We start from the raw sequence: 14,046 nt of genomic DNA, 5'->3' as shown, positions 1-14,046 counted from the left end.
ATGATGCGTACTTATGTTTGGACTCATGGGCATTCAAATGCAATATTTAACTTTGCTTTCACTTTTTCCTTAACAATTAAAGTAATTTATCATTCTTCAGCACACTTTCGAAGGTTTGAATGCGTTCTTTCATATAAAGAACTCTTTACATTTAATTGAATCAATGTCTCGTTACTGATGGTGTAAATTGATCACTTCTTTATGCATTCATGGCTTCAAATAAACTATTTGATATTTTATTGTCAACTGAGGCGTAATTATGCATGACTTGACAATTAATTGTTGAATAATACCTATAATTAAGAACATTTGGGGTGCATATTTAGCTGTGTGCAGCTTGTAGTGGAACCACTTGAAACCTTAATTACAGTGAGAATATCGAAAACTGGATTCAAATTTCACCTCGATGGAATATTTTGTGAAAAAATTATCACTTTCTTCCTCGCAACTAAAAATAATTGAAAATTCGTGTATAATTTTTCTAAAACACATTCATCAAAACTCCAACAGAGAATGAAAAAATGTAGGTTATCTTTGCGGTTATACATAAATACATAGTACATATGTACACAATTTTACAAGCACCAATTTACAATGTACCTAACGAAAGTACATGCTCGAAAATGCAATGTGCATAAAACATATACTTCTAAAATTAAGGTATATTAAAAACTGTTGCCTAGTCATATGAAATGTTAAGATAAGCGCATATGTTTGTCTTCACGAGCAATACAAACAGATAAGAAAGACTGCATACACAGTTAATTTTGCAATCGGTTACGTACGCAGCTGTTATCGAAGAGAAGTTTTTAGCTTCCGCGTGCAGTTGAGAGAGTCGTGAAAGGTGTGATTTTTTGTTATCATATCTCAACAAAATTATCCACAACAAGCTTTCAATATCAATGTAAGTATAAGTGTGTATGCACACACATGTTTATATATACATTTTTATATCATATTATTACACTTATAAGTGGGTCAATTGGTGCCATGCACTTTGTAGGGCAATTCAAAAATTGTTCAAACGCAGTTACGAATATGTGAATGCATGAATTTTTTATCTCAACATTACGTATTACACTGGGAGTTTTTTCACTTTCTTGTTTTAAATTGATTTATGCAAAAACACAGTATAGCCTAATATTAAATTTATTATTTACATTGCCCACAAAAGTTTCTTACACCTGATCACAACTGCAACACTTTTCAACATAACAAATGTTCTAGCAAACCATTACTGCATAAGCTTTAAAATATTGTATTGTTGTTCCAATGTACAGGGATACAGTTTTGAAGCCCACTACAACCAAAGCAGCGCTGCCGCCAACACTCTTCTCTGTCCAAACATGCATTTGAGACTTGAGCAAACATGTTTACTATTATTATATCTTAAAAGACTTACCTTCTATGGAGATAATGTTGAAATCCATATAATTAAATAGCGATTTTTATAGTAAGAACTAATTTTCCACAAAACGTTTACACACAAGCGCTCTGCCGACTTTTGGCTTTACCTGCGCAGCTCACTCGCGGCACTTTCATACATTTTCGGCAATTATTTGATTAAAACACTGGGCATTCATTTATTTGCACTAAAATACTCTTATAGGATTGATATTTGCCACAAAACACATTATTAATAACGATACACTCAATTTTAACAAATTTTTCACGAGCACGTCTGAAATTTTTGCACAACAGTTGAAATGGCGGCGGAAACGGGACATTGCATGGCGTTGTTTTTGTATTGTTGGCTTGCTGTTTATGCTGTTCACAATAGATTAGGAATGCAAAAACTAAGAAATTTTAAATTTTTAAATACATAATGCTTAAATTTATGTTTATTTATATTTATGTACAAATGGTTAGATATTGATGTAATTAAATTGTAATATATACGCATTATATATTGGAATAAAAAATGTAGTAATATATTTAATTATCAATATTTATTTCCAAAATTGTTTAAATACAATTTTTTTTTAATATTTAGTAAAAAATCTTTTCTCTTAATTTGTTTATTTGTTTGCATATTAACAAAATTCATTATAGTGTAATTACTTAACCCTGTTGAATGTTGTATAGACAAATTTCTTCACTATGGCAGCACCATTTTTTAATTGCTTTGTCCCGTTTCCGCTTCATTTTACATATTTCGCATTTATTTCCGATTCGCGTGTAAAAAAATTTCGAAGCTCTGCGTTTTGTATCTAAAATCAAAAAATAAAAATGTAAAATTAAGTAGTTTTGAATTATTATAAACATTATATTTGTTTGAAGTGCATTTTGCTGTAAATTATTATATTCGAAACTGGAAAATAAAGAGTCCTCAAATGCTACCGACCAGCCGAGGCCTTGAATATAAAAAAGGTTATAATAAGGCGTCTCGTTGCTAAAAAATCTTCTGCGGCGCTAGCTAGTTTTTTTTTTTTTTTTTTTTTTGTTGCGGCTTCAAATATGGTAACTTTTTGGAATACACGTATTGTGTATTATTATTAAGTTGCATCCTGGATAGTGGCGACAAATACTGTAACCTTTACAATCTCGTTAATCTATATTTAATTTCGCATGACACATATGTATCGAAGAATAGGATATGAAACCTAAATGGTCCTACTTTTATTAATAAGTATTTCTACTAACCTAGCTTATTGTTAGATGTAATTTTGGTTAAATAGTTCGAGAGATTAAGTTCTGTAGATTCGGTGTTTTTGCATTGTTACGCTATTTATTGAGATAATAGAAAAGAAAATATGTATACTAACTCACAATATTGAAAAATTCGAACAGTGACAATCTCAAATAAACAAATCTATTAAACGCACTATTTTATGACATAAATCATCGTTATGTCTGAGTGCGTCAATGTTGCACTTGAAAAAGCTCAACTCTTGAGTGAAATGGATCGAACAGAACACTTAGTAAAAAGAAAAAAATTGCAATTGTCAATCAACAACACACCAACAAAGGTATCGCCCCAAAACAAATGCATTTATTGCACTTTCATGTCTACAACGGGATTAACTCATTGTCGCATGCGCCCATCCGAATTCCGCTGCCGTCAAATGTTGTGCGGTGTTAAAGGGGCAAATGCCATTTGTCAATCAATTGATTGCATTCCACTTTTGTTTTACAACCAACGTTTTCTGTTTGCTTCATTACAATTTCACTTGAATGCACGAAAAGCGCATAAAAATTAATTTAACTGCACTTAAATGGTAAAAATAAACGTGTGGCTGGCGCCTGGCACACGGCTGAAGTATGCACAGATTATCCGCACAAAGGTTCACATTAAATTTTAGCACTGAACATTTATATATATTTATATTGTGGTTTGAAGTGCTTAAATGCCGAAGTGTTTTTTCAAATATTTAATTCCAATAAAATTAGTAATCGCTGAAATAATTCTAAATTCGCTACTTTTACTATTTAAATTAATTTTGAGTACGAAATTGCGCCTTTAATTGCAGCATATGTTATTTCTTCATTTGGCTTTAATAAATAAACTTAAAAACTAGTTAATAAAAGATTTTTTTCCACTTGTTGCACTTCTGAAGCGCCAATGCCGCCAATTAATTGGTTTTTATGCTATGTAAATATGAAGGCCGTAGCAAACAAGAAACGCAAAAATAAAAATATAAAGAAAATTTGAAATCGAAATCTCTTAGCATATAATTCATACCCAACAAATAATTAAATAGTAGTTCAGTTTGCAAAACTTTGTTTTTCTCTATTTCAGTCCCACAAATTACAACTGTATGTAAGTACAATATTTTCTCGCATTTGCATTTTCGCAGAGAAACAACAAACCTTTTTGTTTTCAAATAAATTAAATTCGTAATGAACCATATTAAAGAGGACAAATTGCAGCATTCTTTATCATAATTTACGGAACGCATGCGAAAACACTCTTCAAGTACTCGTATGCACTCTCATCTACATTCAATTATTTCCCTTTATTGCAAGAAGTTGTAGATAAAAAAGTATTATAGATTTTTATAATCTTCAAGAAAACTTACATACCGTTGTTTTAGATATTAGCGGAGCTGTTGGACTCCTGTTAGAATCATATACTATATATGTATATGCCTACTCGGGTTAAAGTGGGATCATTCAGCACCAAAACCACTTATGTATATGATGTGTTTATGTTGTTTAGCACTTTGAGCGTAAATAATACTAAATTTTACAAAGGAATCTAACTTTATTGGCTTATATTAGAATTTTCACAGAGGTCATTGTTTGAAATTTCTGCCATTGGAATTCCCAGGTGTCTTCAAAACTAATCATATAAAGAAAGATTTACTAATATGTTTTGAGATTGTAATATTTATTGGATTTATAACTATATTAATGCTTTCTTATTTAAATTTTAATGTTAATTTATGAGAAACATGTACAATGGTATTATTCAAAATATTCTCTATCTGAAGCTATAAAGATTTCTGTTGAAAAAAATTTAAACTGGTTTGTCCGTCAAAAATTATTTAAGCAATTTTCAATACCCTATTCTAATATGAAACCTATTCTAGTGAGGCGTTATGCATAGACCGGAATTAATGAAATTCTGAATGCACAAGATCTGACTAGTATAAGGCTAGTAAGAGGCAAAACTTTAAAGTCACTGTTTTCCGAAAGGTTTAATCATGCAACATGATTTAGAGTGATATTATGATGGAATTTATTATCTCGTGTCTAGTCGCAAATTCCGGGCGTTTTTATCGCTTATATTTATCGAGTTATTGTCGGATGATTGTTTGCTTTTAGAGTTGTCGGAAAGGATCCATTTTTATCATCAGCTACAATCCGATGCAAAATCTACTTCTTCTTATGCGCTCAAGTAGCATTTCTCACATGCAAAATCGTCTTTCAACGTTTCTGGGTTGGAACTCATACGACATCCAGTTTCCTGGCTTGGGAATGTATTAAGCTGCTTTAAGAAGCTTTGGAATGCCTGCTTCAATGACTCTCATAGATTCTACGAGCTTCTCTTGTGTTTGGTAGCAATCTCATGGAGTAATGTTTCCAGTTCCAAATCTTCTAACCCCCGCCCAGCATGTTGTTTTTCGTCCAAACCAAAAGTACCACCTTTAAGTCATGCAAATCACTTTTGCCACGTTCGTTCAGCTAGGGAATGTTCCTCATGAACTAACACAAAAGTTCGAAAACTTTCGACTGAGGTTTCGAGGTAATGAAAAAGAACTTCCAGCAAAAACAATTTTTCTGGCACAAAGTTCGGCATATTTGAGGAAAAAAATCAATGGCATTTACTGAAAACGACCCACAAGGAGCTTTCCAATGCATGTTCAGAATTTTGAAGGAACGAACGAGTATAGTAAACTTTCATTTATAATGTATCATCGAGAATCAATCATTTTATGTAATTCTAGTAGAACCGTTACAAATTGCCTATCTTTACCAAAAGCAATCGATAGTTTTGCTCGATGTGATCTGATCGATGTTTCTAAAACACTGCTAAACATTTTCTCTCATACAGTGTCAATGATTTTCAGTAAAGTCTAGATAAGGTTCAGTTTAATAATATCGGATTTGATATATTCAATTAGTACAAGGTGATTTCCAAAGTAATCAGGACTTCTTGAATCTAGCGCGCCCTGCTGGAGACATATATCGACTGGTGCATTAGAATCTGCTATATTTATCGATTGTCAAGCGAGAACTTCATGACATTTCATCGGAATGGGATTGGAAGTGAAGTTATTGCATTTTAAGTGTCAGTATGTTTGTATTATCAGTGTGAAAATGAGCTTCGAATAAAAACGCAACATTAAATTTTGTTTTCAAATTGGTAAAACTTTTATCGAAACGTTTCAATTAATGAAACAAGTTAATGGCGATGATTGCCCATCTGGAAACAGAGTGCAATTGTGGTTTCAACGTTTTCGAAGTGGTCGTGAGGACATAAATGACGATCAACTATCCGTAACACCGGAAATTCCACCGAAACTGTGAGTGAATTCATCAAAAATCAGTCGTAATCATCATTGAAATTCATGGAAATGGAATTTAATATCTCCAAAACATCTATTTATCGCATTTTGACCTATCACTTGGACTTACGAAAGGTGTGTGCTCGGTTTGTTCCGTACAAATTGACTGACGACCAAAAATTGCTCAGAATCCAACATACTAAGGACAATTATTTGAACAAAAATCACATTTATTCCGTGCGACTTCTTCCTTTTCGGAAATATGCATTTGCCGATGAAAGAAAAGCGTTATGCAGACGTAGAGGCCATTCAAAAGACTTGCGAAGGCATACTGACGGCCAAGGAGCTAAAACACTCGTTCAATAGTCATCGAACAAAAGAATGAAATTTTCTGCTCTAAGTATATACTTACATATTTATTTCTACGATTTTCAAACTATACTCAAAAAATAAATAACAAAACACAAACTATAAATGTTTGCAACATGAAACATTCCCAACACAGCGCAGCGAAAACTTATCGGCTGATCACCTTTTTGAAAGGCCTTTGAATCGTAAATATTTGCAATAAATAACCACGCTATTAAATGCCGCATATTTATAGGTATGCTCACTTCTGCAAACGTGTGAAAAGACGGCCCGGAACGATACACTACAATACTGTCTGAAAAGAGACGCGCTGCTAACCAGCAAGCTTTTAATTGGCGATCAGTGAACGTAAACAAATAAAGTGGCGAAGGCGTGCGCAATTCCCCAGCACATACTCATTAGCCGCTATTGCTTGCAATTACTTGTAATGACTCACAGGCTAGTGCAATGAACTAACGGCGCAGACTACTCTACGATCGATTTCCTTTGAGGACTTTGAGCCGCAACTGTAATACGAGAGCACTGCAAGTTGACAGACGTAAGCAGGCAAAAAATCGCAATCGTTCGAGTAAGGTGTTCGGTTTCAAATTGTGCTCTGTACCTACATGCATGCGGATTACTGTAATTTGTATAGAAATATGGCAGACTGTTCTGTGGGTTTTTAAATTATATTTATTTATGTTTTTTTTTTTTGGAATTTAATACGCAAGTTTCTTTTGTTGTTGTTTTCTTGGTGTTTCTTAAACCGTAAGTAAAGTCACTAATGTCAAGATCGACATTGCAAAACGTCTTGCCATCATCTCAATTACATTGGTGCGTGGTTAAGCTATGCACCACCACAAACGTGCGAGCACACCTACTTATATGCATGTTCTTTAATGGTAATTATATGGTGCTTAGACTCGGAAGATGTTGGGCCGAACTGCTTTAATGAGCTTTTGTGCGGCTTTGTTGTTTCAAGGGTAAATATACTGTTTTAAGTTGTTAAATTTTCGGATTGTTTGTTAGAGGATTTTATAAAAACTGTTTCTTATCTTCTTTACCTGCCGAGAGCTTACGAGGAAGCTATTTCCATATAATTTTCAACGAAAAAGTGGAATAACGAATCCAAACTCAACTAAAGCCAGCGATATCTTCATACATAGAGCGTTCCAAAGTAAACAGGACTTAAAAACAGAAACAGAACAAATGGTTTTTTTCGACAAAATCAATTTATTTTATTCAAAATGTTCTCCTTCTGCTTCAATACAGTTTTTGGCATGGTCCAAAAGCATGTCGAGCGAGTGTTTTAGCTCGTATGCCGGTGCAAGCCTTTTGAATGGCCTCTATGTTTGCATAATGTTTTTCTTTCACCGGCAAATGAATTTGTCCGAAAAGGAAGAAGTCGCACATTGCCATTAATAAATGTGATTTTTGGTCAAATAATTGTCCTTCGTATGTTGGATTCTGAGCAATTTTTGGTCGTCAGTCAATTTGTATGGAACAAACCGAGCACACACCTTTCGTAAGCCCAAATTATCGGTCAAAATGCGATAAATAGATGTTTTGGAGATATTCAATTCCATGATTTCGAGCGATTTTTGATGAATTCACTCACTGTTTCGATGGAATTTCCGGTGCACTCTGCTCCGAGATAGGCAATCATCGCCATTAACTTGTTTCGTCAATTAAAACGTTTCGGTAAAAATTTAACCAATTTTAAAAGAAAATTTAATGTTGGCTCTTTGTTCGAAGCTCATTTTCGCACCGCTAACACAAACATACTGACACTTAAAATGCAATAACTCCACTTTCAATCCAATTCCGATGAAATGTCATAAAATTCTCACTAGACAGTTGATAAAGGTAGCAGATTCTAATGCACCAGTCGGCATATAGATGGCGCCACCAGGGGTCCCAAAAAGTCCTGTTTACTTTGGAAAGCACCTTGTATATGCGCATATGTACATACTCATTTTTATTTTGACACGCCTCCATTGCACCGGCGCAGACGATTATTATATTTACTCGTAAACACAAATTATATAAGTATGGTGTTATTTATTTCGCATTAGAAAAGCGATTTACCGAGCCATTTTATATTAGTTCAGCGAATAACTTTAAAGCTCATATCCCGTACACTTTTTAATGACTTTTAGTTCGGCTTTGTTCGTGTAAATGTTGCATGTGTGCCACTTAAACTGCGCTTTGTCTGCTTTCCCGAAACGGAAACCGTCTTGACTTTGAACTTGAATCGATGGTGAATGGCAAAGAACTTGATGTCCAAATGTTAGCGATGTCGGCATAGCCGTGAAGCAGACATAATTTAAGTTTTTTTATTTTCCGTGGTTGTAAGTTTGTACGTAGGTAGTTAGTTGGTTAAACGATTGTTCGGTTCATTGCCGCTGCAAAATCAATGAGGCGGATATTTTTCGATCGGCGGTGTTTGACTGCATCTTTCGTTTCTTTTTTGGCTTTTTATTTATTCAAATATCTGACTCATTTTCTCTTTCGTTAAATAAATTCATATCGGCTGTTTATATATACATATATATATACACATATATATATATATATTTTTTTTTTTAATAATAACATACATACATATATGTATAAATAAAACACTTTTTATGTTGCTTTTGTTTTTATTGATTTTTGGGCGTTCCGACTGCAACTTCTGTGAAAATGAGTTGTATACCAATTCAAGGTCAATTTTGTTTTGATTTTTAACTTTTGGTTTTTAATTATCGATTTAGCCGAATTATTTCTTAGAAATTGCGTGTGAGTTCTCAGCTTGCGCTTTTCGTGTTAGTCATCGATTGTCTTACGATTTTAAGCCGCTTAAACACATTTGTTTTAGTACTTAGCAGCTGTGTTTGAAGTTTAGACTTTTCGACAGGGGTTACGAGAAGATTTGTCTCAATATTATCAGTTATGTGCGATGAAAACAAGTAAATATTTGCTTTTTACCAAAATATTAATGTAGATTTTTCACTTAAAAATGTTTAAAACAAAACTAAGAAATAATTTTAGATTTAGAGATTTTTCCGGTTATAGTTGCAACAACTGTACGGTTGTTTCTTTATAAATTATTATCTTGAAAGATATTTTTGTCATCAGTTCGATGAGTCGAACTCGCTTCAACCTCAAAGTTGACTTTAAGCTGCTGATGGATTGCTTGAAAAATATTTCCATAACCAACAATTAGGAAATACAGCTCAAGCATCTCAAGACTTGCGGTCTTAAACCAAGTATCCGTTTGGCGACGAGTTAAAGTGAGAAGGCGAAACATCGCTCTCTAGTCTTGGGTTTGTAACCTGGCACGTAAAAACACTCTATTGAAGAGAAACAAACAGCCTCGGATGATTGACTTTTTTCGGCTATAACTTCGGGCACATAAGAAGAAGATTCGATTTGAAAAATTTCCATGAAAATTTAACTCTAAGAAATGTCGTCAAAAATTATTATTTGATTTCGCTACTCGCACTTTTCTTACCTATATTTCACAACTTATTGATAAAAGTTAAAAATAACTAAACACTAATTCCCTACCCCACTTACACCTTTTTATTGCAACGCACATTATTCGAAAACATACTAACTGCACACTTTTGTCAATGAACATTTTTGTTCTACTAACCTTTTTGGCAACTCTCATACAAATTCAGCCACAAAAACTTATTCCTCACACATTTGTTTCTTCATCTTCATACTATTTTCAGCTATCATTAATTCCAATACTCATTCGGCAAAATTTCAAAATCCATTCTCGGCTAAACAAACAACACCATTAAACACAACAACACAATTGTCATCAACCAAATTGCAAGAGCAACAACAAGCAACAATGAAAAATTCATCACCCTCATTGGCATCACCAAATTCATTTCGTTCGAATCGCTTTGCTTCGTCTTGGCAGGATATCGTTCGAAAAGTGCGAAATTTCGATTACAATCGTGTGAAAAATATTAAAGAACATTTTCATATCGAATTTGTAACAAAGGAGAAATTTTCGGGTATGTTATGGTAGTAATTGGCAAAAAGTAAATTGGAGAAATAATTCAGATTCAAATAGATTTATATAGTAATTATAGCTTAAATTTTTTTGGAATTATCTGATGTTTAAAAAATGTTTTATGCTTAAATTATAACATCTTACTATTTTTTATTTTTATTTTTATTTTTTTGTTAAGATTATTTGCCTTTATKAAAAAATTAAGACGAATTGACTTGAAGACAGATTTTTTATTAATAAAAATATTAAAAATGCCGGTTTCACTCTCCAAGGCCCCTCTGAATAAAAACCAAAAAACTGTTTTCAAAAACATCGTGGACTCTTCGATTAAAATCACAACTTCGTCAATTTCACTTTTTTATAGTATCTTATGAATTTCACTCAATCTCCATCTGACATCTTTATTTCCTATAAATTGTGTTATCTTTTGAAATTTATAACTGATCTTTGTTTTAATTAAAATGTTTCACTGATTCCCTTGATAATTAATAACAATTAATAATTTTCTTGAAATACTAGAAAAATAACTTAAATTTCATCAAAAAATCACAAAAACAAAAACGAGAGTGTTCTCACCATGCTCCAAAATCATTAAACAAAAGCTTGAGGACACTTGGACATTATAATCCAAGTTAAATATAGGGTACTTCTTAACAAGGCGGGTGTCAGATTTACACCAATCATCTTCAACGTCTTGTGCTCTCTTAAGTCAAGCTGACTGGGTAAAAATACATCCATTGATCAACTTTACATATGGGGTGTTAGAACAAAACATGAATCACAAATATCCATTTTATGCTGGGATCGTTTGTATTCTAGAGATTGCCTTATAGCTTTCTAGCACAAAAAGTCGGTTTAGTAGGCAGGCGAAACTGCTTATATATATGGTACCGTTCTTGTATAGGGAACAGCTAAAATAGCGATTCCACGAGTAATTTGAGTGTTCAGTTCATGAAGACTAACAACATTTGATTTAAAATATATCAAATTTGGAATCTCAGCGGACTAGGACGATTTGTAGTATAACTTTGACGGAACTAATTTTATTTCTAAATTTAGTATACAAGAACCAAGGAAGAGCATTAGGAGAACCTACGAATTTATAGGCTAGATGGAAAGGATTGCCATTAGACATACATAAATTCAAGTTAGGCGATAGAGAGCTGTCAAAAATGATAAAGTGATTCCATAAAATGCGCTATTGAGGCCAATTAAACGATAAGTTAAGACTTGAAGTTGGATGATGGATAAATATCATTACAGAAAAAGATTTGTTACAAACTAAGATTATAAAGGGTAATCCAATTTAAAGTGTTCTACTTTTTAAAGAATATACAGAGATACTATAGTGGGCTTATTATCATTCGAAAGAACATTCATTGAGATTTTTTTAAGATTATCTCTTTCAAAAGTTGGCCGCATTGATGTCTCGGATAGTCTATCCGTTGAGTCCAATTTTCGATGACTAGCTAGAGCATTTTGACTGGCAACTGGTGAATGACTTGTGTGATGTTTCTAACGGTGAGACACACGATTTTGGTGGCTAATCTACCGGCCCAAAACCTGAAATGATCTGCTCATCGAAGTATTTTGTCAATAAATCCATTGATTGATGCGATGTGAGGAAGGTGACGCGGTTTTGTTGAAACCAAATGTTGTGGAGATCTCAAGCTTCAATTTCATGCATCAAATAGTCGGCTATCGTGGCGCTATAACAGTGCCATTGACGGTTACGTTCTCACCGGTATCATTTTTGAAGAAGTATGAGCCGATGAATCCTCACCAAACCATTACTTAGCTAGATGAAATGGCATCACTTGAATCTCTTCAGGTTGCTTTTCGTCCCAAATGCAAGAACTTTGCTTGTTTACATACCCATTGAGCCAGAAATGGGCCTCATCGCTGAACAAAAAATTTGACTCTTTTGGAACTTTTCATAAGCCCATCGACCGAAGCGATTTCGCTTGGGAAGATCGAGACGCTTCAGTTCTTGCACAAGCTGTGTTTTGTACGTTTTCAATTTAAGATTTCAACGTAAAATACGCCAAGTCATTCCATAAGTCAGTCCGAATTCATGTGAGCGGCACCGAATCGACTCTCCACCTTCTTCGTGAACACTCTCAGCTACAACACTATATCTTTTTCATTGCGTACTGGACGCTCAGTAGGCCGATTATGTTGACCATAAGTTGAGAGAAGCAGAACTTGAAATTTCGAAAATAAAGTTGTACATTTTATAAACCTTGCTCAGGCGTAAGTTCATGATGAAACGCCAAACATTATTGTACTAAAATAACATGACAACTTGATACGACTCACGCGTGATCTATCGAAAACTGGCTATTGAAAAAGTACTACTTGGATCACCCGTTATAATGCATCTATTTTTTGAAATTGACAATACCCGCTGTCTCAGATCTAATATACATATGTATGTATTCATCCCGACTATAGCTTTCAAAATTGTACCTCTAAAAGCATTCGATGTGAGGCATAAATCAAAAAGCTTTTGTTTGCGGTCCCCATTTTAAAGTTCTAATTTCCTCTGTAAATTAATATACTCACTCCCTCACATAAATTATATTAATTAAATGTAGGAGAGTCCCCAACACCTAGTTCTGCCCGCGTTCATCTATTAGTTTATATTTTGCCGCATTTAAAGATGGAAAATAAACACACACACGCATACAAAATGAACTTAAAACAACATTAGACGCTACCTAAAAATGCCTTATTAATGCATTAACCACAAATATTTTTGATAAATTTTCATTTCTGCTGCAAGCAACAACACCGAACACCGCACTACTGAAAAATAATAAAAAAAAGTGGCCAGCTATTGATGGAAATAAAGCATTTTCGTTGGAGAGGAATTCAATCAAATGCGTGTTCTTTTCGTCGCTTGTTTGCTTTGTGGAATTTTGATTTGTTGAAAGCACACGTGCAGCTGGCAGTGCATCACCGAACGGCATCTCCACCATTTACATTTAGCGTTTAACGGTAGTTTGTCTCATGCACAAGCCACACACACGCTGAACCGCAAAATGCGCTGTCTGCAACATTTCTTTGGAAAACTGTGCTGCGGTTGTGGTTTCTATTTTTCGCTGCTGAAGGTAAATGCAATTGCAAGAGATCAAAGCACATTTTATCCTCAGCAGCAGGCAGACAGCATAAAAGACTTGTCCAATATGCACGTACAAGCCTACAAAGCACAGCACACCACAAATGTATAGTATGTAGTGACAAGGTGAGTAAGGCTAAGTGCATAGGGAAACGGAGCGCAAGGCGAATAGAACGAATAATAATTATAGTAGTTTTTTTCTGACCTTCTAAAGGACTATCTATAAAAGTCCTAGAAAATTCTCCAACGTATTTTGTGTGAAGTTTCTCTAAACTCCTTAGACCCAAAACGTATTTCTAAGTTATTGTTTATAGCCTAGTTTCCTATGCATCACTATGCACTTAGCCTAATGTATGCAAGAGCAAACGGCTATTGGGTGCGTCCACCGTTACCATGATTTAAAAATTGGCCTGCATTAAATTTTAAATTAGCCTTTGACTAAGCGGTCACAAGGGAAAGCTTCCATTTGTTAGCATTGATGTGAGAGTTAATTGAACGTGACTGACTATACTATACATATTTTAGTATATATGCATATTAATAGACAGGGCCGCAGAGAAAAACTGGCCGCAGGGGTAAGAAGGTGGGGCTTTCTCCCTACGGGATTGCTT

The 14,046-nt window shown here is 34.0% G+C and overlaps 1 protein-coding gene across 3 annotated transcripts in view; it reads left to right on the top strand.

Annotated features, from left to right (window-relative positions):
• LOC108967620 (aminopeptidase N) overlaps nt 1-14,046 on the top strand; it is a 150,454-nt gene that overhangs the window by 118,149 nt on the left and 18,259 nt on the right. For 2 of the 3 annotated variants that reach the window (XM_018931166.1, XM_018931168.1), the window contains one exon: nt 10,022-10,315. The exons of the other annotated variant lie outside the window; for it this stretch is intronic. In XM_018931166.1, the coding sequence (XP_018786711.1) occupies nt 10,022-10,315 (294 nt within the window). The remainder of the gene's footprint in view (nt 1-10,021; nt 10,316-14,046) is intronic. 3 annotated transcript variants of the gene reach the window in all.

The sequence above is a fragment of the Bactrocera latifrons genome, unplaced genomic scaffold (assembly GCF_001853355.1).
Source record: "Bactrocera latifrons isolate USDA-ARS-PBARC rearing strain unplaced genomic scaffold, ASM185335v1 scaffold_192, whole genome shotgun sequence".
In the NCBI taxonomy this organism is placed as follows: Eukaryota; Metazoa; Arthropoda; class Insecta; order Diptera; family Tephritidae; genus Bactrocera; species Bactrocera latifrons.
This window is presented reverse-complemented; position numbering and strand designations above follow the sequence as displayed.